The 26912-nt window shown below is 39.1% G+C and overlaps 2 protein-coding genes and 1 long non-coding RNA gene across 6 annotated transcripts in view; 2 read left to right on the forward strand and 1 right to left on the reverse strand.

The window, feature by feature from the left end:
- LOC146478011 (uncharacterized) overlaps positions 1-26912 on the forward strand; it is a 166750-nt gene that overhangs the window by 24478 nt on the left and 115360 nt on the right. The window lies entirely within an intron of this gene.
- Positions 11154-20792, reverse strand: LOC146478012 (uncharacterized). 3 transcript variants are annotated; one of them, XR_014865209.1, is made up of 4 exons: positions 20245-20792; positions 14586-14712; positions 14240-14279; positions 11154-12321 (listed from the first exon to the last, which is right to left on the reverse strand). It is a non-coding gene; the product is annotated as an uncharacterized LOC146478012 (long non-coding RNA). The 3 variants fall into 3 exon arrangements; XR_014865208.1 differs by having other exon boundaries at positions 14586-14708; positions 20241-20507; XR_014865207.1 differs by lacking the exon at positions 14586-14712 and having other exon boundaries at positions 20245-20612.
- Positions 14721-16706, forward strand: LOC146478013 (uncharacterized). The gene is made up of 3 exons (XM_085112705.1): positions 14721-15117; positions 15360-15453; positions 15681-16706. The coding sequence occupies exons 1-3, from the start codon at positions 15070-15072 to the stop codon at positions 16088-16090; spliced, it is 552 nt and encodes a 183-aa protein (XP_084968831.1). The 5' UTR covers positions 14721-15069; the 3' UTR covers positions 16091-16706.

The raw sequence follows: 26912 nt of genomic DNA on the forward strand, positions 1-26912 counted from the left end.
TTTTTTGGGACTTAAAATTACAAAATTACTGTAAGACATACTTTTTTAACTTCCAGATACTGATACATTTACGTGAACCGAAAGCCGTTTTTCAAGCCGGATCTCACAAAGGGAAATCTTTTGAAAAAAGTATCGCATTGCATTTCATGCCCGACATATCTATAATACGTGAAATTTTTCCTTTGTAGTCTAGTTCACGCAGTCTTCAAGTAAAAATGATTTTAACTACTGTATGACTAACTCTTGCTAAATAAGAATTATTTCAAAGAAAGCTAGTTTTCTGTATTATGCTTCATTATTCAATTAACGTACCAAAAAGGTTTTGATCCTGTTCTCCGGTAAGAAAGTCATTTGGTTGCGTTCATGGTTTTTGCATTGTCACATGCATTTCAATAAATTCTACACGGTATGTATTAAACAGATGATGAAAATTTGTCGATCACGTCCTATTGCTTTCCCATAAATTATCAGATGAAAATTGCGAATATGAAACATTTTTTTCCTTTGAAACTTTATCGAAGCTGACAAGATCTAAAAATGTTCGTTTCGCCGTAAATTTTTATAATTAATAACTACCTAATTAAAACACATAGCGAATAAATTATTTTTTTTCAGGCTAGTTAAAATGACTTTCGGGCTAGTACATGCTAGCCACAGCTTGCCCGAAGGGCAAGCTGTAAAGCTGACTTTCTTTGCACCCTGACATTTATAATTTTCAGTACGTTTTATAGTAACTATATTGCATGGTTAATAGTTTTAGTCACTTCATTGAATGGGAAACTTGACCTGAGAACTATGTCATGCAGATGATTAACATATATTTGTTGTATAAAATTGCATTTACATTTTTCTAAAATTAAATGAGTTCATAAACGTTAGACAAGAAACTCAATATGTTTAATTTTTATAGCTTGTAGTTATATTTACAAGTCATGTCTAGGTTACATGTAAAAGAAAACAGAATTTTTAGACATTAATTTACAAGTATAGATAACTTAAAGTGTAACTATATAAAAAGTTTGTTAGTGTATTTTTGTGAAGGGTTTTGAAATAAAATTGTGACCATAACTTGTTTACCATTATTGTGGTATTCATTGATGAAAGAGTGGTGTTGTTGAATTTCTCAAAGTATAAGTAATGGAAAGTGATGGAAACTGTTGTGAGCCAAGTCACCGACAAGATCTGTGGAGCCGCCTGGCCATGTTGTATTGAATGAGCAACAAAACGCTTTTAATAAGTTTTAGTGACTTCAAGGTATTCAATTTTCATTGTGAATAACTTTTATCTTTAATAACGTCTTAGAGAAAGGGATCGCATGTGTAAAGATATCACGTGCTAGCTAGGTCGCGTTTCCAAACGTACGTATCTCCTTGTTAAAAACTGAATAGTTGATTCTGAACTGTTTAAGGGGGCAATTCTAATCACGTGACCTGGATATGTGACACGTTCAAGAAACGCTTAGCCTTGACTCCAACCCAGCGTTGTTTTTGGGATTGCAGAATTAGGTTGGCCTTTGGGTCAGTTCTTTGACTAAGGGTTAGTTTTGGGTTCGGGCGTTGACAAGTCACGTAACAAACCTCATCACACTGCACACCCTGGGGTAACTAGCCATACGGTGCGGCGTTTGTTAAACCAAAAGAAAGTTTGCCCTGAAAGGTCAATTTCAAAACTGACAACCCCCCTTGACTTTCGCTTTGGGCTTTGTTTTGAAATGTAGCTCTTGAAGGCTTCTACCAAATACTTTTTCCCACTAAGTCCTTAGACTAACACAAAACGTTCTGGTGCTACTAATACTAAAAGCTAACACTAGTTTTCGGAGTCTGCGATATCGAAATGTGAACTACAATGGAAAAACAAAATTTCATTAAGCTGCCTTCATCGGTATATGTTTTCGTAAAGCAAAATAAATGCAGCGCTTATTCTCAGATAGTCCTTAATTTTTTCCCCGTTCATTTGGACGAATTTTTTAGCCAGCTGCTCAAACTCATTAACTGTTCATCTTTTACAGTGGTTTGGAGACTACAAAAAAAAAGAAGGCTAAGTTCTACATTAGCGGATAGCGGAGCACCATTGATAAGAAATTTTAGTAAACCCATCAGTGCGAGAAATTTTGGGTTGGTTATAACGTCACTTCCGTCCGACTGTCCACCCGTCCGTGCGTACGCTTCTCCGTGTAAGCCAATGTGAAATGAGACACTGAAACCCTGTGTTTCAAATCGCTTTTTTCGGGGGAAGTTGTATCCCCGACTTTGTTTTAGAAAAAAAAGAAAAAATAAATTTGACAGAATTCAAAGTTAATTTTTGTGACCAACAGCGGTAGATAGAGAAAGACGACTAAAGGCGGGAGAAACAAATCGACTAGAACATCATCAAAATTTTGAAGTGAAATCACTTTACTTCGATCCGGCGCGACAAAACGTTGGATATTTCCTCTTGAAGTGAAACGTTTCGGTCACTTAACTTTGTAAAACGAACTAAAAAATCAGCAATGGAAAAAAAGTATTCTCAGAAGAGGCGAGTATATTCATGTGATTTTGTTGACAAAATTTTTCTGGTTTGCTGTTTTGCAAGAAATTGTTTTCTTGCAATGTTGACACGCCGTTTAATTTAAGCTTAATCTAAATACTGCTAACTTCAGAGCAGTCTTCTGAGCTCATCTTTTAGGGCATGTTCATTATTTCCCTTGGAGTTTTATTTTTTAATCTCGTCCCATTTTGCTTCATTTAAGAAAAGTTGATTCTCAGTTAAAATAGTCAGTCGAACAGACGTCTCGCAACACTGCATCGTTGGCATAAACTACTGACAAGTTTTTCTCGCGTATAATCTTATACTCACAATCTTGACAGAGAACAAACACAAATACTAAAAAAACAATAGGATATAACAGCAAATTAAAGATTAAGATATTTTTCACCGAAAGTCATTTTAAAAAAGCTAATGTAAAATAAAGTGTGATTTCTTTTCATCAAAACAAAGCTTACGCAAATAAATATTCCCTTGTTTGTGCGAATTTTTAACATCTTGGGATTGTCTGGAAAACCCAATACAAGGTATTATTACACAGTTATGATGTGGGCAAAGCAGATCCCATCTAGGGCTGTACAAGTTGGTATCCAAAAAGAGAAGTGGGGGTAACCAAGTAGTTTTCAGTGATAATTGACCTTCAAATGATTTGTAAACAAATGCCACCTTCGTCCCAGGAACCTAGTTTAATGGAGTCTCCTGTAGCTCAGTGGTAGGGCATCCGAACTAGTAATCGGAGGGTCTTAGGTTCAACTCCTGATAGGAGCACTCGTATTTCCTTTTTCTGAATATGTCTGTGCCATTCAGGTCGATCGGTGAATGATTCGAGGGGCAAGAAACCAAGTGTCTCCCATCTCGGCGCATAAATAGATACAGCGTAACCGGTAGAGGAACCTAACAAAATGTCGGGTTGAGGAGCGGGAACTTTGCGATGAACTTGCGTAGACGGTTCATGCAACACTGATCCGACTAACATTTCTACAGAGATGAATTGCCTACAGGGATTTGATGTGAACTGTCATGTCTTCAGTCCAGCAAGCACCACATGAGTAATCTTCAGCCCAAAGAGGTACCAGGGGTGCTTACCATTTACGCAAACCACCCGGATGATTTAGCTTGTCTTAACAGAAGATGGATAACATGCAAAATGTAAATCCCAAAAGGAGTAAGAAAATGCATCACTTTGACCAGAAGCCCATAATTTCAGAAGTACTTTAAATGGAATGATGCGTACCATTTGATTTTCCAAGTAAATGGTAAGCACCCCAGATTATTGATGGACTAAGAGGAACTTAATAACGGCAGCTGGGTTATCGTGATAATTTATCTATTAAAAAAGATCGCCGGTTCATAAAGCATGGTGCCATGCAAATTTCGATGTACGCTTCTTACCTTAACTCTAGCTTTACGTCTTTCAAGCTTTTGTTTTTAGCATTAATTTCAACAAAAACTGAAAACAGTATACTCAGTACCCGTTAACATAATTCGGGTTTGTTTGAGACCGGAGGCCGGACGTAGCGTCGGGTTGTTTGCTATATGATTTCCAGTACTTTGATTCGACGATGATTCCAGAGTTCAGCCTTTGGTTCTGATGAAAGTCCTCTCTAGGGAACAGACCAGTTTAAGATTTGAGAGTTTTGAAACACAAAGTCCCAGGACACCAGATTTATAATAGTCGCTATAACTTAACATGCAAATGAAAAAATTTTGCTTATCTCTCACATTACTTTATGATATAGTCACTGTATGATTGTACTTGTATGTTGTAACTAATTTTAATTTTTATTTTATATATTAAACGACCCCACAAGCATTCTGCTTTAAACTTTATCGTGTATCAATAAAGGACATGTGGATGATGATGATGATGATGATGATGATGATGATGATAGTTTAAAATTTGGCCTTGTTATCATAAAGATTTCAATAAATGACCACAGCTTAAATTCAGAAATAGACAGACAAAACTGATACAAAACTGCTTCTTCGGTTTCAAAAAATTTCCTGCGAGGACATGTGCCCGTACCTGCCTAGCAGCTCGCTTCGCACCCCAAGGCATGACAATCCCCGTCCGGTGCTTTTCAGGATAGATCCAGTACTAATACTACCCAAAGCCGTGTATAATAATGATGATATTTGTCACAACGAAAGACAGCCAGAACTGGCGGACGTGTCACTTTACAAATACTAATCTTTAATTTAAGGAGGCACTGTGTCAGCTATTTTCAATGTGACTATGAATAGTCAAAAACCGTGTTTGTTTCAATGGAATCATTAACACAATGGTTGGGTTTTGTTAACAATAACCCTACCAGTGCGCTGAAACTACTATTAATTATGTTTGGTCGCGGATGGTTAGGATGGAAGGGGATTGCAACTTGAAAAAAACTTGAAAAACGAGCCTCAGAGTACAAAAAATAAATACGGAACAGATACATTGGTAACATATGTGGTATTCTGTGCTAGAAAATGATTAAGATGTGATCACGTGACCTTTATTTACAATTTGATGAATTTCGCTTGGGACACCTGTGGTGGAATGTCAAAGATGGAGGCATGACGATATAATTAACACAAATGAAATCTCAGTTATGGTTCTAACATTTTAATGACAAGACATAGCTTTTTACATGTTTCCAACCGTGAGAAGACCTTAAATCTAGGCTTGCATTATTGATACATCCTGCTCACAATGCATTTAGACTTCTCTAATTACGTAACTGCTAAGGAAACACGGTTACTCTGTATAGCTTCACATAGCGTCTCCTACTCCCTAAGGGTTGATGAGATGCTCTAGGTGGCGATCAATACAGATCGCAGCTGTTGAGATAGCTGGTCAAAACTGCTTAACTATGCTCTCGGTGAGAAATATGAACCAAGAGTCAACTTTAACGTCTTTCTATAGCCACATTATGAGCATGAACAGTTAGTTGCAGCTGCCTCCACAGTTGCACGATCCAGTGCAGGTCAGATTGGTTCTCTGGTATTTGCAACGTCCTCGACAACCAGTTTAACAACCACACCGAATGAGCTCATAGCAGGAGTCCTTGGCTTGCGAGAGTGTCGTCCAATGAGGCACCCAGCGATTACTTTCAAGCTGCCATCCCCATCTAGATGGACATGGTAATATAGGCTGCTTTAACAGGGTCTGTCCCCATGCAAAATCACCTTGGAAGACTGCTCTCTTGACATGTTGCAGTAGAAGATGCTTGAGTGGGAGGGCTGTTGTAAGGGGATTTTTTTTTCTTCTTGAGAAAAGCTCTTGCCTGACTTCAATGATTTTACTGAGGCTGCTCGTGCGGTCATATAAGAGTATCACAAATATCTCAATGACATCCATGCACGTATCATCAATATCCTCTGGCAACATCAGCGGTGCTTTAAGAACAGGAGTAAGCTGTGAGAATACGTTCCACGCATCCCAAGCCGTCTTCTTACCTTTCCCACTGAAAAATGAAAGTGTGTCGCACCCTGTTAATGCGTGAGACATCGGTAACACACGCGCTTTCTCTCGAACCAGAGATGTAGCTATGGCTTGCGCTGGAAGGTTACGGACCTGCTTGGAAGAACCGTACGAGATCCACAGCTCATCTAATGGGAGAGTTGGGGCAATGAAAATGGCAAGCACAACAACATCGGTATCATTGCTTCGAACCTTTATTCGTAGATGGCCAGCTTCTTCGTGATTACAGGGCACAAGAGCACTCATATCTGCCCTGTCTTGAGGCTTAAGCACATTTTTTGCCATGTGATGCGAAGACTGTCTTTCCTACTGGAAGCTATAGTGAAATCACCTAGAAAGTAAATATAAAAATTAGTGTTTTTCCAACAAAATGAATGGCATAGTTTACTTACTGGTTTTACACCACAGACACACCTTGGTTGCTAGCAATTTGAAGAGCTCATCATTGTTGGCATCAACTCTTAAGAATCCCTTCCAGTCAGAAGGTATTCGGGTAGACGGCAAACATTTTCTCCTCTGACCCGATCCTCGCTTCTCCCTCGGCGCTTTCTTCAGGGTCCCACACAATGTCAAGCCTCTTCACATATCCTCAGGATGTAAGGCGCAAATATGGAGTTGAAGTAACGGCTCCATCCAGAATAATTGCATCCTCACTCAGTTGCTGCACTGTTTGGCTGGAGGCATCTGACAAGCACTTTTATTTTAAGGTCCACTTTGGTTCCTCCTCGGAGTTCTCTCATCAGCGACAGTGAAGGCGGCCATGTTTGATTTTCGAACTTGAAGAAGTCTTCAAGGTTTCCGTCACGGTTTTGATAGGCAATGTAGAGTCTCGAGAACAGGTCTTCCTTCAGCACCGTTATTTTAGCCTTATTTTTCGACACCACTTTCCTTTCACGGGCGTAATATGTAGGACGATTATTCGTCTTAAGGTTTGTTTCGTCCTCCAGTCTCTCTTTAAGGAAAGCTTTAAATTGTTGCTCTCCTAGCTGTCTTGCAGTTCTAACGGTCCGCAAAACCTCTTCATTCATGATGTCTTTTTGTGTGAAGGGTTGTAAGATCCTCTCCAACCTCCTTGAACGGACTGCCAAGCTCCTCGAAAGAGGACACCAGGTTAACAACATCTTTAGCAAAGGCACTTTGGATGACTGGTTTGTATGTTCTCATGATGGTTTTGGCTTTCTGTAACGGGGATTACTTCCTCGAATTCTTCAACAATTCGTGCAAGCTCTGGATCAGCGACCATCCACCTTCTTAGGGGAGAGGGGTTTTCGGTCAGTCCGATAGCACCTCCTTCACCTTTCACGGCGGCATTGACTTGCTCGTGGGCGTGGTCTAGAGCGATTGACGGGAATAATCCTTTCGTCTTGTGTACTACGAAAGAGCCGTTACAGGACTCTGCACATACATCTGGATGCTTAAGGTGGCCGAACACAGTTTGAACGCGCTTTACAGATTCTGTTACTGATGCTATTAAGCGCGCGCTAGGGTTGTGGTAAGCAAATAGTATCGATCCCTCGATTTATAAAAAATGGATCACAAAGGTGAGTTTTGCTTTAAAATAACTCAGTTTCTCGTTTGTGAATCCTTCTTCATTTATCACTGAACAAAGAAAGTGAGTTCACCAAGAGCTAAGCCTCTTTGCAAGCTTTTCATCCTTGCCGAGAAAACCTAATTAAAAGCCACGCATGTGCATTTGACCAAAAAATTGTGACTGGCTGTTTTAATGGAAATGGACTGTTTTCTAAGGAACTGCTCGTTAGAATTTCAGTAGTTCTCTACGAAAGCGTAACTCGCCTACAAACAAAAACCAAAATCTAACAGAGGATATCTTAAAAAAACATTAAAGTGCAAAACCGACATTTACAGGAGATTCTCTGTTAAAATTACATGAAAGCAACGTCACTATGTCAGTATTTTGTGAGTTTTTCTGGAAACAAAAAATGGAAAAAATCTAACGCGTGCATTTTCTAAAAATTAAGAAAAACCATTTTTTATGGACGGTTAATTTGTCTCGTTCAACAAGAAGTATCAAAATTTATTCCTTCTTAGTTAATCTTGCACCATGCTAATTTCGGGTACTCCGAGGTACGCAGTTTTCAAATAATGGTTACTAACACCTGTATACTGGAAAACTGTGTTCGGCCACCTCAACAGGAAGGTCACACATGTCTCGGTAATGCACAGACAGCCACCTTGCATAGTTATGGCTGTCCAGAGCAAACATCCATGGAAGTAACTCTCTAATAGCTTTGAGATAGAATGAAAAATCAGCCTCGCGGATAGCTCTCACAAGCTGGAGACAGACAAGTTCCAATTAAATCCAGCACAGTGGCCGATTAGAGAAACTGCGGGACCTTCTTCATCTTCTCGTCTCTCCATTTTCAATTTTAAAATTGAATAAAGTCGTAAAGTGAAACAATAAGTAAGGATCAAGAAACATCCATAGCAAAAATGCAGCAAACCCAACACAAGGTTCAGTGCATGTTTTTTGAAAAATCATTTTGATGATAATTAAAGAATAAACTGCAGAGGACCGCGAATGAAAATGCTGCAAGTGTACGCAGGATCTGTAAAAGATCTAATCAGCCAAAAATAAACAAAAATAACTGAAATAACTGCAAGGCAGATCTGACTGCGTAGAAAACTAGTAACATGACAGCGACATGATAGAGACCAAACGAAGAATCAAAATGCAACCGTGGACAGCTGTTTCGAGCTGGTTGGCTCTAGTCAGCACGGTGTAGTTATTTTAGACAATAATTTAAAAAGACAGTAATGCAACGCATGGTATGGTTGGAAAATGCACCTGCACAGTGTGGGTTTTAGGTTTTTTTAGGGTAGGAAACACGTAAAAAGCTGTCTTGTCATTAAAATAATGGATCCATAGCTGGGCTTTCAGTGGTGTTAATTATAGCGCCATGCCTCCATCTTTGACATTCCACCACAGGTGTCCCAAGCGAAATTCGTCAAATTGTAAGGAAAGGTCACGTGATCACATCTTTAACATTTTCTAGCACAGAATACCACATATGTTACCAATATATCTGTTCCGTGTTTATTTTTTTAACTCGGAGGCTCGTTTTAAAGTAATTTAATTTCAGCCTCGTTTTCATGTTGGCAATTTTAGGACATGCGCAGTTCTCGAGTCTAGAGCTTACCTTAGCTTGGATCCATATCAGAGATTGTTTGTTACATAGTTAGTAGTAATCATGCAAAGTTTCATGCCTTTATCACAAAAGTGAACAATTCAGCTATTTTTTGGACGATAACAGCTGTACTAGTGTGTTTGACAGCAGTTAAAGGGGGAGAAACTTAACTACAAGTCTGTTTCTAAGAGCGCGAAAAGGCTCATCATTCGTCAGCGGTTGCACGCTGGACTTTTGGCCGGCCGCGGCCGCGCGTCAAACATGGCGGGAAAATTAAATTTGTAAACACAAAAAAAATAAGGCACTCCACCGGTTCCGAAAATGTTGCCTTTCGTTGTAACATACCCTTATCCCGTGAGTGGGCTTTATTTACCATGCCAAAGGCAAATAGAAACGCCGAAAAAGCGGTTAAAAAGGCCTCCCTTGCCGCCTCAAAGCGATGGCTTGCAAACCAGAAGTCCAGTTGCCTTATCAAAACCGGCGCGACGCAAACAGATCTGACCAAAGAAAAAAATTGCTTACCGTCCAAGCCTGCCCACGCTTCCTTGTCAAGTGTGCAAGACCTTGTTACCTTTGCCAGAAACATTCCAGACTTAATGGCAAGTTTGCCTGTCTCAGTTGTTATAGACGACGAATCGTTATCGGAGACGACTACGAATCAAATCACCGGTATTCTCCATCGCTACGGTCACGACCTGGAAATTACAAGTTCTGGACGCAAATCTTTGTTTAACAAGCTCCGATTTCTTGGTGGCCGCTTTTGAGTCTCAAGTTTGCGAAAAATGCAATGGATTTGAAGGATTGAGGGTGACAAGCCAAACTGAGGTAAAGGCAGGTGTTTATGCTTTTGACTTGGTTTGTAAGAAATGCTACGCAAAATCCTCTCGCGTCTCTGACTCGCGTATTATCGAATCTAAGTTTCGACCAAAGTCCTGGCTACCCAATTATTTGCTTCTGTGTTTCTTAGTCAATGGAGAGTACTTCGAGGACTACGAACACGTCCTTGGCACCTTAGGTTTAGCCCACTTATCGAAAACCCAGTGGCAACGTGTGGTTAAATGGGTGCACCCTTTCGTTAAAGAGCTTGCTGGTTGGTCGTGCCCTGAAATTAAACGACAAATAATTCGGCGAGGAGACCAAAAAAATCTGAAGATAATGTTCGACGGCTTCTATCTCACTCGGGGATTTCACGCCAACAACGCAAGTGGTACAATTCACGATGAGCAAACCGGGAAAGTGCTCCAGTTCGCCCACCGATCAAAACGAGGCGTTGGGTCAAATAGGACAGGAATATCTGGGGGTGCTGAAGGAGACATCTTCAAGGAGCTACTAACCAACCTTCAGAAGGACGGCTTTGATGTAAAGGAATGCGTCATGGATCACGATTCCACGTGTGCGAATGTGCTGTTAGAAAAGTTCCCCGAGGCTGAAGTGGTTTACTGTGGAAATCACACAGTAAAAACTTTCCATTCGGAACTGGAAAATGTAAAGAAAACTCCTTGCCAGGTAAAGTCAGTTCAGCTTAGATAGAACCAGTGAACTACTTCACATGATCTGTTAGACTTGTCTCCAGTCCACTTACTGACTCTTATTGGATATATCTTTTCTATGGGGGAGTAGGAGCAGCTGGGATATTTGTTTTAACTTGACCCACTATAAGTGTCCTGTCTTATATTTCCACATCTAGGGAAAATTAATTCCACTTTGGGTGAGTTCCTCAATGATGATGTAGTCAAGTGCTTCACCAATTAATTCTATGTTACTGACATGTAATTGGTTACAAGAAAGTCCTTTTAATTAAAGGGATCATAGTTAGTAGTATACAGTATGTGCAATTAAGTTTAGGTAATGGTCATCATTTCAACCATGTTAGTTTCATCAACAAGGGGGAAGCTATCCAAACAAAAGTAATATGTAAAATCCAATATTGTCACCACTGACTAATTATCAATAGTCACAAACTCATTCAACTTTTTTGGGCCCTGAACCATCTCCCCCAATGTTTCCCAATACAATCTCTCTTGTAGTTTCTTAAATGTTTTTTATTTCTATTTTTCTCAGTGTAAGGACCATAATAAACCAAAATGTAAACGGATGACAGACGCAATGCTCCACAATGCAAAAAAGTGTCTCAAAAACCTCATACAATGTGAGGAGCTCTACATGTGCGACGACCCAATGGGGGCATTCTCAGAGGCCATTTTAAATTACCACCAACACTACCAGGACATTCACACGTCAGAATGGTGCAGGTTTCACCCAAAGGTAGGACACAATTATTATGTATGCTCTAAACTTGAATTATTATTACCTTTAAGCTGAGTTAGTCCCCATCTCCTTTAGATGTCACATTTTTCAATAATTCCCCACCCCCATCCCCTTGCATGATAAATATGATGAATTTATTGAAATTAACTAATAATCAGAAAACTTAAGTAAAAATTTTATGTTTAATTTTATGTTTTCAATGAGAAACTAAAGTAAAAAACAAAAAACTCTAGGAAACTCTAGTTACAGTAGAGAAGTGATGTGTTGTAACACAGATTTCAGCATTATTAGTATTAAAAAGAGGAAAATTATTTTGGATTTTAAATAACCCCCCTCTCTACTAAACCCCAATTTTAAAGCTCAGAAATTAAAATTCATTTTTATTTCCGAGTTGCCATTGCCCATTAACTACTCACAAATTTTAGACACTGCTTTACTTTTAAAGATGAATGATGATGGTAAACCATATCAGTGTAAACATGCTTACAATTGCCCTTACCAACTGGAAGCATTCAAGAAAGTCCTTCAGAAGATGGCTGAAAAACCAGAGGAGTACATTGGAGAGAAGGGGAAGAGAACAACCAATAATGCAGAGGGATTCCACGGAAGTGCACTGGCTTATCGCGACAAGAGGATTGACCTCAATTGCCTACACTATGAGTGCAAAACTAATATGGCGATTCTTCATAAGGTAACTAACATTAGTTTGACTTGTAACTCCATCATAGTAAGTAAGTCTTAACTTAAACAAAAACAAAAAAATCCCTTTTTGTTGCATTGTAACAGAACATTGGTCCAGTGTGGATTTTAGTGCTCATGCAAATTATGGGTGTCCACATCCCCAAGCTGGCAGTGCACAGTATTCTGGTAAGGCAGACACAGTGGGAGGAGCAAACACTGGTGAAGACATCAACTGAGTACCTGAAGAGAAAGTAAGAATTGTTAGCTCCAAAAACAGGACGCAAAACCTATTTAAGGTTGTTGAAGAATTTATATTTTTGTAAGCTGTTCTTGTGTATAATGTTTATGTAAGTTGTTTTTGTGCATAATGTTATCATTAAAAAGTACATTATAATTTCACATATTAGAAATGAAATTGCATGAATCATTATTAATCACTGAGTAATATGACAATCTTGGACAACTTGTTTTGCAATGGTAAAGCAACTATTTACCTGTTACAAAACAAATTGCATGAAAGGTGTTTGGTTAAGGTTTAGAAAAGGAGCTGCAAAAGACAAGGTTGTGAAGGAAATCATCTGGTACTAATGGCACCAGGAACAAAGCTGTGTGGAAAGAAGAAGCTACAGATCAAGAACCAAGAGTGAAAGACAGAGAAGGAATTAAAGATGGAAAGTAACAGTGAAGGTCATTGTTGCTTGAGTTAAAGAGAAAAAAGGTTCTTTTAGGAGCCATCAAATCTGAAAAAAGTCAATGAACCAACAGATTGTCTTTAAATGCTACCATGAACAAATAGGGGTGTGTTGCCACTTAATAAGACATACTATAATATTGAAATATTTTTTTTATGATACAAAACAATAAGAAATCATGATCTTGCAGTTTTCTAGGTAAGTATGTAAGGTAAAAAAAATCACATAAAACTGACTGATTGACTCAACAAATTACAGTGTAACTCTGTAAATACAGCTACCAGTGTTCCTACATGTATGTAATTCCTTTTTGACTAAGGGAAGGGGTGGAAAGCCAATGAGGAAGTTTAAATTTTAAACATTACATTGGCAGCATACATACATGCATGCACCCACGCACGCACACACGCACACACACATACATACAAGTCATACATAACTCCAGCATTGCATGTTTTGCCAAAGTTAAGTGAAAGGTGCATAAAAATAGGATGGTCTTCTCCTTGGTATATTTAAACACAAAGTGTAGTTGGTTTCTACTAACTAAAAAACAATATTATTTCATTGATGATTCTCTCTTGATTTCTATCATGATGAAATATTATTGATAATAATAACTACATGACGAAAATTCTCGGAAAAAAAAAACCTTTTTATTATATTTCATCATAGCATTGGGTGGTCAAAGCTGATTTTTATCATCCCTTAGATTTTTGGAGTATTAATGAAAACAACTCAAACATTAATCTCAATAACATTTTCAAAAACATGTAAGACATCTTTTACCCTGTACAAACAGATATACTTTCTGACAATGTACATGTACATGTAACTAATATATAGGAATGAATGCAAGAAACGAAAAGCAAAACAGCATGAGAGAGAGAAAGAGTATATGAAGTCACTGAAGCAGGTGAAGGAAACTGGAGAGTATAAAACAAGGAAGGATGAAAGTAGCAGTGAGGAGGAGTATGAGCAGAATGCCAGTGATGATGGTTGGGATCAGGTAGATGTGGAGACATCCAGCAGTGACGAGACAGGTGATGTGGACTCTGCCGCTGGAAAACTACTTCCAATCATTTATGATTGTGAATCAACTGCTGCAGACATCTACAAAGATCACATTGTTGAAATAGCCGCAACAGCTATATTACCACAACACATTTCACCACCTTCTTTGACCACCAACCAATCTTTTCAATCACTGGTGTGTACATCAAGAAGAATTCTTCCAGCAGGTATAAAAGGCTTTATATTATACAATGGCCCTCGAAAATTATGATACATGTCATTCATTTATTCATTTATCCAGACAGTTGGTTGGTTGATCAGTTTTTCATTCATTTAAAAGTACATGTAGGAACAAAAAAAAATGAGAACCACTGGTTTAGCATTAGCAACTATTTAAATTTTTAATGTCCTTTATGCCCTTGAAAATACAGAAGGTGATGCAATAAATAGCTTACCACTTTTCCATGAAAAGGGGCATGGAGATTACTTGCAGAGCTAAAAACGCAAAAACAAAAATTATAGTAGTTAGTCATTTACTGGCAAAGAGTTTTTTTTTTTCAATGACATAAAATAACAATGTTACACATTCTATGAAGCTGTATAAATTTCAAAATAATTAAAAGATTAGAAGACAAAATCTATCATAACAATGTTCATAATTTAGTGTCAAGGAAGACTGGAATAACAAGACGAAAGATCCTTGGTCAGCCCAAGTTGACAGTCGTGTTTGAGAGGTTCGTGGAATGGATACGAAAAATGACAGCCGAGATCACAACAAAATGCCATCTGAAACAAACTTACATGCCAGGTTTGTCTCTGGTCACTCATTTGCATGCACACTGCAGGGTTCTTGCTAAGACTGACTTTGAGGAACAGTGTATGCAAAGCTCAAGTAGCACCTTTTTTGTTGAAATTTACCCAGGTCTTCCTAAAATAAAAAACACTCCCAATGAGGTTTCAATTTTTCCCCTTTCTATGTATATCATGATAGATTAAGGAGTAACAACATTTCAAATCACACCAATCTTGATTTTAAGAATACGCCTTACACAAAAGGCGTACACATATGAATGCACGCAGAAGCTAGATACTGGTGCTCAAGCAACACAACACACCAGAACACTTTATGTAGTAAGGCCTTATTGGAAACTGCTATACTGTACAACTACACGTATTCCTGACATTGGCCATTATTTCCTCCTTGATAACAGTTCTCATTGCTCACAATGGTTTCCCACTCCTACTCAATGAAATCACCCGACGTGAGCCAGCTATCAGTCTTGATATGCTAAGAGGCATCTCCTTTGCAGACTCCTTGGAATACCTTAGACAGGTACACATGAACAATATTCATCAATGTTCTATTAAGTTACACAGCTGTAAATGCACAACCAACCAGCAAACAAACAATTTCCTTCACTCATATGTACAAATATTATGTAAAGAACCAGTTTGTGTCAGCTATTTGTTTTATCTAGCGGTTGAAAGTAATCAAATTAGTATGTGTTGTCAATCACTCAACTACTTACATCAGTGTCTGAAGAAACTTGCTTTCTGGATATTTTCCATTCACAGCTGAGGAAGACCAAGAAAGTAAACATTGAATCGAAGGCAAGCCTCTCACTGGAAGCAATATTCAAACACTATTTTCCAAATAAAACATACCAAGGTAAATTTACATAAGGCAAAAACAAAATTAAAAAACAGAACTTAATGCATGAGTATTTCAGGGAAAAAATGTGATTTCTAATATTGCAGGGGATTGTTCAATTTTCAATTAAGTGATTTAGAGTTTATGTTTTGTGGCCGATCTACATTAACCTTTTCATAAAAGTGAGCTCACACATTAATAATCTACTTAGTTGTCCTGATTCAAGCTCTTGCATATTATATCAGCCCACCAGGCCCTTGCTGATGTGCAGGCTCTCAAAGAATGTCTGTTTGCAACTGAGATCAAAGCACACATGACAGCCATTCCCATTCGAAGTGCCAAAGAAGAGGAGAAACACTGGAAGGCACGAGTAAAGATCAGAGTAGAGATGAAGAAGCTTGTTTTCAACTTTGGCAAGTCAGTGTCCCAAAGCCTTGCAAGGAAAATGGCCAGAGAAGGAGTGACTTACTCAAAAATAGAAGAACTGTATTTGAAGGCCCGGTCACTGGAGACATTTAGCAAATCCATGGATGGTATTTTAAAAACCGCAATGAAAACTAAGGAAAAACTATTCAGGCATTTTTTTACAGTTTTCCAAAAGGCAAACAAGTGGTTAAAAATTCTTAAGAATATTGATCAGTTTAATAAGAAATAGTTGATACTGAGACATGCACGTCAGCACACACTACTGTATTGTAGCTGCAGATGGGTGCCAAGGTACAAGTGTGCATTCAATGGAAAGCATTTGTCATTGAACCAATTAAGATAAACCAAACAAATGTACCAGATAACATGCTCCATGTTTGTTTTAACATCCCTTATATATTCATCTATATCATTATTGCAGCTCAAAGAATTTTGTAAACAAGACTATCAATTCTTTAGTAATAAGGAATACATTTAGCTCCCTAGCGGCTTATTTTTCAGTTGTCTGTAATGACAGTATACGTGTACATATTAATTATAATTGGAAACAGAATTGCCGAGATGTGTTTTTAAATTGCAAACGTCTCGGGATAAGACTTTCATAAGTGGAAGTCAAGTAGAAGTACTTAAGTAAAATACACCATGTAAGCTTGTATTAATTAATTCCAAGATTGTAAATAAGGCTTAAGCTTACATATCCTTGATCGAGTATAGAGCAAACAAATTAACTTTACGAAAAGACTAACAGATTTAGTAATGCCGTTAATGAAAGGAGTTTAAAGAAACTGAATATCACCATTAAAGACAGGAAGCCAAGTACAAAATTAAAGTCGCGTAGTTGTTTTAAATTTAATTGAAGAAAGCCAGTGAAGGTAAACTTTTATTTTTTTTTTTTTTGTTTTTTTTTTTGTTTTTTTTTTTATTTTTTTTTTTTTTTTTTTTTTTTTTAATAACCATTTATTTGCAAAAACACATTACTTACATTACGGGCTAAATACATCACTGGACAATACAGTATTCTACCAACAATACAGTGCTTACTGGTTACTTACACTTATCTACTAACAATACAAGACTCTAATTACAATTCAACACATATCAGACAGTAAAATGGCTTTCGCTCCTTACAATTACGGCTACTTACAATATATACTAACTTACGACTAAATTTAAACTACCTAATTACATCCAATCGTTACTTCACATTATGTACAGCAACATAGCTTACCGCCTACTTACTAATCTTCGTTATTAACTTATTGGATTTTAATTGATCATTTGGGACTGGAGGGCGTTCTTCAATGGGCTCCATTTCTTTTTAAAAGAATTTAGGGTATTATTATCTAAAGCGATTTGCTTTTCAATTTTCATGGAGTTCATGAGCAATTGTTTATATAGTTGCACCTTGGGTATGATGTTTCTCAGTTTACAGTTGTATATATAATGTCTAGCAATAAGAAGTGAGTGATGTAAAAGTAGATGTGAGACATCGTTAATTAAGCCTAAACAGAGAGTGGGAGAGAGAGAAATGTCTTTCAAATCTTGAAGGTGTTGGGATATCCATTCAAATAAACTTTTCCAGAATGCCTGAGTATGTTTGCAGTGCCAAAACAGGTGAACCAGAGTTTCAGTAGTTTCACCACAAAAGGAGCAGGTGTCGACTTGTTTTATACCTATCTTGCAGAGAAAGTCGTTTGTAGCAATTCGTCTATGAAGAAACTTAAACTGGAATACTCTAAGCTTTGTTTCTCTTGTACAGAGGAATGGTAAATAATAAGTTTTTTTCCAGTTAATGATCGAATCTTGAACTATACTCCCTTCAGAAAGCCATTTTTCTTCACTCCGCAATGGTGTGGAAGCCTTTTTTTGGACAAGGCGTCTATAAAATTCTTTGCAAATATTTGAATGAGACAGAAGAATCGCTATATCATTTGAAAGAGAGTTGTGTAAGACTGGTGAGCATGATTTCTTAAATTGTTTTAGCGCCGATATAACTTTAAAGTACTCAAGATAATTAGTTTTAATATTATATTTATCTATGAATGCATTATAGCTTAAGAAAGTCTGATCTTTGTTAAGTAGATCTTTAACTTCTGTTACCCCTGCCTTGAACCAGGCTTTGTAAAAGAAAGGTCGGTTCTCTATTCTGATTAGTGAGTTATGCCATAAAAACATAGAGTCAAAATCAAGGTTCTTCTCTCTGTAATTTAAATTGGTCCAGTGTTCGATAATTTCCCTCAAAAAAGGATCCTTTATGTTAAGCTGTAAAACGTCTTGCGGTTTAAGGTTACTTAAAAACACTGCTTTGCCTCCATGCTTCTGGAGGTAGTAATCAACGAAAAGCTTCCATTTCCCCTGATTATCATTATTTAAGTAACCTTGTATCCACTTCATTTTCAGAGATTCATTAAAACTTTGAACATCTATCATCTTGAGACCCCCTTTATCGTAGTCATTAATCATTTCCACTCTTTTGATTTTATCCCCTTTTTTATCCCAGAGAAAATCATAAAACAAAGAATTAATTTCTTTAAGTGCACCTTGATGCGTTGGGAGAGAGGATAGAACATGCACAATTTGCGATACTGCCAGAGATTTAATGATCGTAATTTTACCTAGAAGAGTCAACCTTCTTGCAGACCAGCTATTTAGGATGTTTTTTATTCTCTCGATTTTTTCGGAAAAATTATCGTAAAAAGCGTTTTTCTCTACAGTCGAAAACCAGACTCCCAAGGCGTAAACCTTTCTCTCAGCCCATGTTATAGGTTTGTTAGAGAGTAATACTGCATTTGAATTTTTCAATGATCCGATCCAGAGGGCTTCCGTTTTATCGTAGTTAACTTTCAAGCCGGATATCAAAGCAAATGCGTCAAGTAAGTATAGAGTTCTAGAAAAGGAGGATTGTGAGCCATCTAAAATCACTGTCGTATCATCTGCGTATTGCGAGAGTTTGCACTCAGTGCCCCGGATCGTGATTCCACGAATTTCATTATCCTTCCTTACTGTGCTACCCAATATTTCTGCACATAAAATAAACAAATAAGGGGAAAGAGGGCAGCCCTGTCTCACACCGCGACTTAACGTAAAGAAATCGGAGGACCATCCGTTGTTTTGGATACAACTGCTTATATCAGTGTAAAATAATTTTACCCATGCAATCAAGGATGTTCCAAAGTTATAGTATTTTAGAGTTTTCTCAATAAAGCTCCATTCTACACTATCGAAGGCCTTCTCGAAGTCGACAAATAATAGAAGGCCAGGGATTTGTTCTGTATCTGTGTAATTTATTATACTATCGAGAAGTCTGATGTTGTCTCCAATAAATCTGTTTTTTAAAAAGCCGGTCTGATCGTTGTTGATTATCTTTGGTAGGACTTTACGTACTCGATTAGCAATGGATTTGGCTGCTATTTTGCAATCACAATTAAGAAGTGTAATTGGTCTCCAGTTCTTTAAGAAATGAGCAGGTTTGTTCTTCTTTGGTATGAGGGTGATTAATCCTCTCCTTTGAGTAATTGATAGAAGGCCGTTTGCATATGCACAATTTAGTGCGTTTAGAAGATAATGATGTATGTCTTTCCAGAAAACCTTGTAAAATTCGGCTGGGAGGCCGTCACTTCCAGGGCTTTTGTTTGCTTCCATTGATTTCAGGCTTTCTAAGCATTCAGCTTCGGTCAATAGACCTTCGCATTCTTCTTGTTCGTGCGCCTCTAGCAACAGGGTATTTCCTTCTGGGAAAAAGATGTCCTCAAGCTCTGCATTAACTTGTGGATTGCAGGAAGAATACAGTGATTGGTAGAAGGATTTTGCCTCTTTTAATATCTCAGTGTCCGTCTTAATGGTACTATTGTCATCTAGCTGAAGGTTTTTAATGGTTTTTTTATTAAAATGTCGTTTTTCCAAATTCAGAAAATATTTTGTGTTTTTTTCTCCTTCATTATACCAGCGAGACTTGGATCTTATAATTGTTCCACGGGTTTTATATTTCGATATTTCTTCTTTCTGGAGAATCTTAATATCTAATTCGTTAGAAATGTTAGTTTTGTCTGTTTCCGAGAGATTGTTTTCTTCCAGTTTTCTTTTGTCTCGGGATAAGACTTTCATAAGTGGAAGTCAAGTAGAAGTACTTAAGTAAAATACACCATGTAAGCTTGTATTAATTAATTCCAAGATTGTAAATAAGGCTTAAGCTTACATATCCTTGATCGAGTATAGAGCAAACAAATTAACTTTACGAAAAGACTAACAGATTTAGTAACGCCGTTAATGAAAGGAGTTTAAAGAAACTGAATATCACCATTAAAGACAGGAAGCCAAGTACAAAATTAAAGTCGCGTAGTTGTTTTAAATTTAATTGAAGAAAGCCAGTGAAGGTAAACTTACATGCACGTCGCAGATGGATCTCTTCCAGCATGATTTGATTGTCCTTCTTCTAAGGGGACTATTTCAATCAAGGCAGACCTGTTGTTGTAAATTCATACCTGCAGGAATGATCCGACAAACCAATTTTCTCGTCCAAAGAACAACTAATCGCGGCAAGATGGCCGCCACGCACATGGAAACGACTGTTCTTGGTTGCTAGTGCCAGTCTCCAACCGAGCAAACTCGCGTGGGCTTCAAAAACCATAACTCCTCAGAGGAAATTGACTTTCGGGAACAGTTTTTTCATGGATTAAAAAGAGATTGATATTTTGCATAACCTGTAGCATGGAAATGCATCTCCGATAAACTGATAGTGAGAATTCCAAGAAAAAGTGCATTTATAGCCTCTTAAAGATTTATAATTTTCGAAATATTGTACATTTCCTCAAACGCATGCTACAAGTTGTCGATATTGCCGTGTTTTGGCAAAACATATCGTTATATTTCGAAAACGATCCACTCAGTCCGAGTTTTAAGACGTTTTCTATTGTGGTCACGTGACATACCAAATATGGGCGTGGTTCGAATCATTTAAAGGAAACGTAAATCGAACAAACACGGCAAACTTTGATGCCCACTGGAGGCCTCAGGAACCGAAAAAAAGGAGGTTTGAGATTTCCCTAGCAACAGACTTGTAGTTAAGTTTCTCCCCCCTTAAATTCGCGAAAATGAAAATATGTGGTCAATGAAAAGCGGTCAATCTTTGTAGACATCCAGTGATTTTATTTTTTCCGTTCGCTAAGATTTGGTGTGCCATTCCTAAACAATATCCCACAACTTGCACTGTAGTGCCATGCTATTTTTGAGTGGCATTCCCTTACACTCAGTGCTTTGATTTTTCGTTTATGTTTAGAGATCATAGCCAGGTTATGTACTTTTATTAAACGAAAAATATGACTGTAGTTGTGTTTGAAAGCACCAAGGTTTGATTATTATGTTATATAAACTTCGTGACTGTCTATTAAAACTATCAAAAACATTGAGAACAAAAGTACAGTCGGACCTCTATTAACTGGCCACCCTGGGGACTTTGAAAACTGGGCGCTTAATAGAGGTTGGAAATATAAATTAGGTAGACGTGGCAGTCAATGTAATTTTATTGCCCCTATATAGCAAAACGCTTTTTGAAAAGTGAAGATAATATTATGTTGCAAAAAACTTGCAACTGCAAAAAGGTGGCCATTGAATAGAGGTATCGAATACAGCACTTTACTGACAAATAATTCTGGACTTTGAAAAGTGGCCACTTAATAGGTGGCTGCTTAATAGAGGTCCAATTGTAACTGTTTTTATAAAATGTTAAAAAATAATTCTTTAACAGCTGACTTTTGCTGAAATTTGAAATATTTTGCAATTTTGATTTGATTCATTCTAGCAACCTAAAATTTGTTTGATAATCACAGACATTTTTTCATGTTGCTGTCGAATGGCCCCCCAAAAAACATTTTTTTTTCCTTGTTGCTGTGAAGTGTTTCTAGTAGTCTCGATGTTTATATTGAAATAAAATTGCACATAGGGGCAACATTCATGCATTAATTTAACTAGCTCTTTTGCATGCATTTAGGGTTTCTTATTTTTAAGGTAGATGGAATGTTTTCTGTTTGGTTCTCCAGATTTGCAATTTTAGTCGAATGTTCGTTTATTTGAGCAAGTTCAGTCATTTTCTTCCCATTCATCTCGTTTTTCGTAGTTTAGCTTTGTAGTTCTTTTTTTAATAACTTATTGTACTCGTTTTAGCCCTGTTAATTAGTCCGTCTCTGCCATGTGTTTATGCGGGTTAGTTGATCCGACGCAAGCTCTCTCGATGAGCACTTAGTTGCTCTAATAGAGCAAATGTCGTGTTCAAATATTGTTTAAATATAAAAAACACAGGTGAATATTAAGCTTATTGTGTAGATGATGAATTTGTCACTCACTGGCTCAGACGATGATATTTGAAACCAACCGTCAGGATGAGGTTACATTGGTCTTCAAAAAGCTACTTCATTTGTCCATAAAATCTTGTGTTTAGAAATGTCACAGGTTCAAGCTGTTGTGAACTGGACTATCCACTTTCTTCTATTTTATACTGTCAGTGTCCAAAATCTTGGCTTGGTTGTTTGGAGTAAAACAAAAGTTGACAAAAAGGGGAGGAACTAGAGTCTGAAACCATGAGGTACAGTGACCCAACGTTATTTGGAATCTTTAATTTTAGTCACACAGCCTAGATAGATTATGAAGCAGTGTTTTGCTCCAAGTTCATAAATTAAAAAATGTATATTAAAACTGAATTAGGTGACCTCTCTCTCTGTTATAGCTTTGTGCTACTGTTGGAAGATAAAATGTTACTATTAGTTAACAATTATTCACCAAAGTGGAGGTGAATAGTGATGGATATTTACCGAGCCGCGAAGCAGCGAGGTAAATATCCATCACTTTCACCGACACTGAGGTGAATAATTGTTTTAGTATATACCACACAAACTGAATAAGAAATGGACCAAAAATTACTTTATTTTTTCAATATACCAACAAATGGCGGGAAATTTTAAAATCTCGCACGCCGCGCGGTAAGCAATTTCGTATTGTAGAAAGGTCCGTCTCGCTTTCTTGTAGAAAAATAATTAAAAACTTCTAGAGCCACTTGTTTAGTTGCTACGTGTCTTTTCTTCGATTGTTGTGTGAAATTTGTCCTGTCGTTGACACTATACTGCAAAACATTAGATGTTTCATTGTTTTTGACCGTGGCAAAACGTAAAACCATCTTGTTTCTCTTCGGTTGCTCGGAGGTGAATAGTACTTTGCTAATCACCTCCGAGCTAGCCAATCAGCGCGCGCGAAAGGCACTATTCACTTGTGTGGTATATACTAATAGTAATTAGTGTAACGGGGGCGGATATTGACATCGGGTTTCTTTCAGATCAGTTCAAATATTCAGATCAACATCGCCGTCGGAGAAACGTTTTATAGACAGAGAATCCCGAGCATCTATTCTAACTTGTTTATTATACTTGAAATTCCCATAAAAACTGAAAATAATAATCGAAAAGCGAGCGATTACAATAGATTCTAAGATAATTCTACTGGGAGCACGTGGCATGCATGAAAACGATTACCTAGAATAACTCTAATAATATAACGAAATCACTAAACCTAAGAAATAACAACACTACTAGGACTGAACTTAAAAACTATAAAACAAGGAAACATACCTCTTTCTCCGATAGAAACTATCTTAATGGCACACGCGTCTTTCTTACTTTCGATCCGTACAATTCTCTATGTGACACTGAAAACTGATCCGACACGCGCAAAATACAAAGAAGCTTCAGATAATTAAAATAGAAACGGAAATGACGCGAGTCACGCAACGAAAAAACTAATAGCTAACATTTACATGGCTCCCCTAAATTACGACAGAAATTTACATACTAGAATCAACCAAAACTAACTAAAATAATGTTCAGTGGGCTGTAGGCCCCTACAGGCCTTCACGGCTCTAATGGCTCCTCAGGTGGGGATTCCCCGGTCTTCATACTCTTCATTCTTCAGCAGCAGGACCAGTTGCTGGACTGGTCTGTCCAGGAATGATGCTGGTGCGGTGGCTCGACCGTTCTTGTCCAAGGTGTCATCCGCCATTCTCAACCGAACCTTCCGGACCAGACCATCCTTGTCAGGGTACGTCTCCTCTACGATCCCGGTCTTCCATGCGTTTCTGGGCGAGTGATCATCCTTAACGACGACGATATCGTTCACCTGAAGACTTCGTCTTGTCGCAAACCATTTCTGTCTCGGCTGCAGGGACTGCAAGTAATCCTTTTTCCACTGTATCCAGAACTCATTCGCTAGGTATTGCACCCTTCGCCATCGCCTTCTCAAATACAGGTCGGCGCGTTGGAAGTTTCCAGGTGGGGGCATGATGACCTTTGACTTCATCGTAAGCAGGTGGTTTGGCGTGAGAGGCTGAGGCAACTGTGGAGAATTCATTGGGTCCGCAGTCAGTGGACGACAATTAACTATAGCTTCGGCTTCCACCATGAAGGTTCGGAGCGTCTCGCCGTCGAGCTGAGTTCCATGATGGCTAAGAAGCGACGCCAATACATTTCGCACGGTGCGGATTTGGCGTTCCCACGCCCCACCCATGTGACTTGAGTGTGGAAAGTTCATCCTGAAGTCTACCCAGTCACAGTTGGTTTTCAGTAACTCTTGTCTGATTTGCTCGTGTCCTAATTCTGAGATAGCTTGGTTCAGCTCGTTCATCGCGCCAACGAAATTTGAGCCTTGGTTGGATCGCAACTGTCGTACTGGTCCACGGCGTGCTACGAAACGACGATAGGCGTTCAGGAACGAATCTGTGGACAAGCTATCCGCGACTTCCAGATGAATGGCTCTGGACGCTAGGCACGTGAACAGAACTCCATGACGCTTGAGTTCGCGACGGCCATCCTTGATATACCAGGGACCAAAATAGTCCACTGCACAGAAGGTGAAGGGCGGTGCAGGCTCTAGGCGATCTTCTGGTAGGTCCGCCATCTTTTGCTCTTGAGGCATGCTTCTCAATCGGCGGCATGTGACACATTTCGATATGTGGCTCGATACAGCAGAACTTCCGCCGATAATCCAGTATCCTGCTGAGCGAACTTCACCTTAAGTGATCCCTCTGCCTTGGTGCTGGATGGCCTGATGATGATGGCAGAGGATCATGTCAGTCACATGTCCTTTTCTGGGGAGTATGACTGGATGTCTCACCTCATAGGGGAGGCTAGAGTGCTTGATCCGCCCACCAACTCTTAATACACCGTCTTCGTCTAGGAACGGGTCTAGCTTGTACAGGGAGCTTGACCCTTTCATCGCGCGGTTTCCGTCCTTGGCAGTGCTTCGGTTAATGACTTGTGGTTGGACGTTGAGACTCTTCAGCAACTGTATTTCTTCTGGGAACACTTCATTCTGGACCATCTTGATAATTTGCAACTCAGAATATTTCAGCTCTTGAACATTTACAGGGACATAGATGGCCACTCTTCCTATTCTTTCTGCTGTGTCTGGACTTGTATCTTGGGAAGAACAGATACTGGTCTTGCGGAATCTTCTCTGCAGACGGAGACAAATGGCGATTGCTCTCTTTGTTCGATGCCAACTAGAGAAATATTTCAGGCGCTCCAATAGGGAGGATGGTTCTTCAACCTGAGTTGCTCGCACAGTGATCTTCTTGGTTTCCGGGTCGTCAGGAGGGATCGAAGGGATGTTGTCAACAGGATCCCAATCTTCATGAGAATTCCAAAGGAAGTCTGGCCCATTCCACCACAGGGAGCCGTCAATTAGTTCTTGGGCACCAGCGCTGCGAGAAGCAATGTCAGCGGGATTGGATTTCGTTCCAACGTAGCGCCATTGGTCCGGCGATGTCTTCTCTCGTATCTCCTGGACGCGGTTGCCGACAAAGACATGGAATCGCCTGGCATCATTGTTGATGTAGCCTAAGACCGTCTTGCTGTCAGTCCAGAAAGTTTCCTTCACTTCCTCGTACTCCAGCTCTTTCCGCAGCGTGTAGCTTATCTTGGACGAAACGAGTGCAGCGGTCAGCTCCAGTCTAGGTATGGTGACGGGCTTCAACGGCGTCACGCACGACTTTCCTATCACAAGAGAACAGTGTATTCGGTTCTTGGCATCGACTAATCGTAGGTAGGTACACTGCCCATAACCATTTTGACAAGCGTCTGAGAAGTGGTGCAACTCTGTGTGCTTGATCTCATCGAATTCTTCAGGTTTATGACATCTTGCTATCTTGAGCTTCTCTAGGGCGGGAAGTTCAGATCTCCATTTCTCCCATCTAGGTCTCACATCTTCGGGTACTTCGTCGTCCCAGCCAACTCCATCACGGCACAGCTCTTGCAGGATTCTCTTTCCTACCAGGATGAATGGGGCGACGAGGCCAAGAGGATCAAAAACCGAGCTAACTGTGGATAGAATGCCTCTTCTCGATAGCGGTTTGTCCTTGAACTCGATTCTGAACTGGAGCGTGTCTGATTCGATGCACCAGTGGACTCCCAGAGCGCGTTCGATGACTGGATCGTTACTGACAAGGCGAGGATCCTTTGTGTCCTTCGCTTGATCTTCTGAGGGAACGGAATTTATCACCTCCTTGCTATTCGATGTAAACTTGTGAAGACGGAAACCACCTTTCTGGCACAGTGACACTGTATTTCTGATCAGGTTCTTTGCTTGTTCAACGGTTGGTACCGACTTGAGTCCGTCATCCACGTAGAAATCCTTTCTCACGAAATCTGCTGCCTCGGTGCCGCAATCTTCTTCGTACTGGTCAGCAGTGGTCTTGAGAGCGAAGTTTGCACAGCCGGGCGAGGAAGTAGCGCCAAAAAGGTGGACAGTCATACGGTACTCTGCTGGATCTCCCTTGAATTCTTCGTTATCCCACCACAAGAATCTCAGGTAATCACGATGGTTCTCGTCGACTTTGACTTGATGAAACATCGCCTGGATGTCGCAGATAAAGGCTACTCGCTCTTGACGAAATCGGCATAGTACTCCTGTGAGATTGTTCGTGAGATCTGGACCTTGCAATAGCTGCTGGTTTAGGGACTGTCCGTCACATACTGCGCTGCAGTCGAACACGACTCTGATCTTCCCAGGCTTCT

The sequence above is a fragment of the Pavona decussata genome, unplaced genomic scaffold, assembly GCF_977016875.1.
Source record: "Pavona decussata unplaced genomic scaffold, jaPavDecu1.1 SCAFFOLD_67, whole genome shotgun sequence".
Lineage (NCBI taxonomy): Eukaryota > Metazoa > Cnidaria > Anthozoa > Scleractinia > Agariciidae > Pavona > Pavona decussata.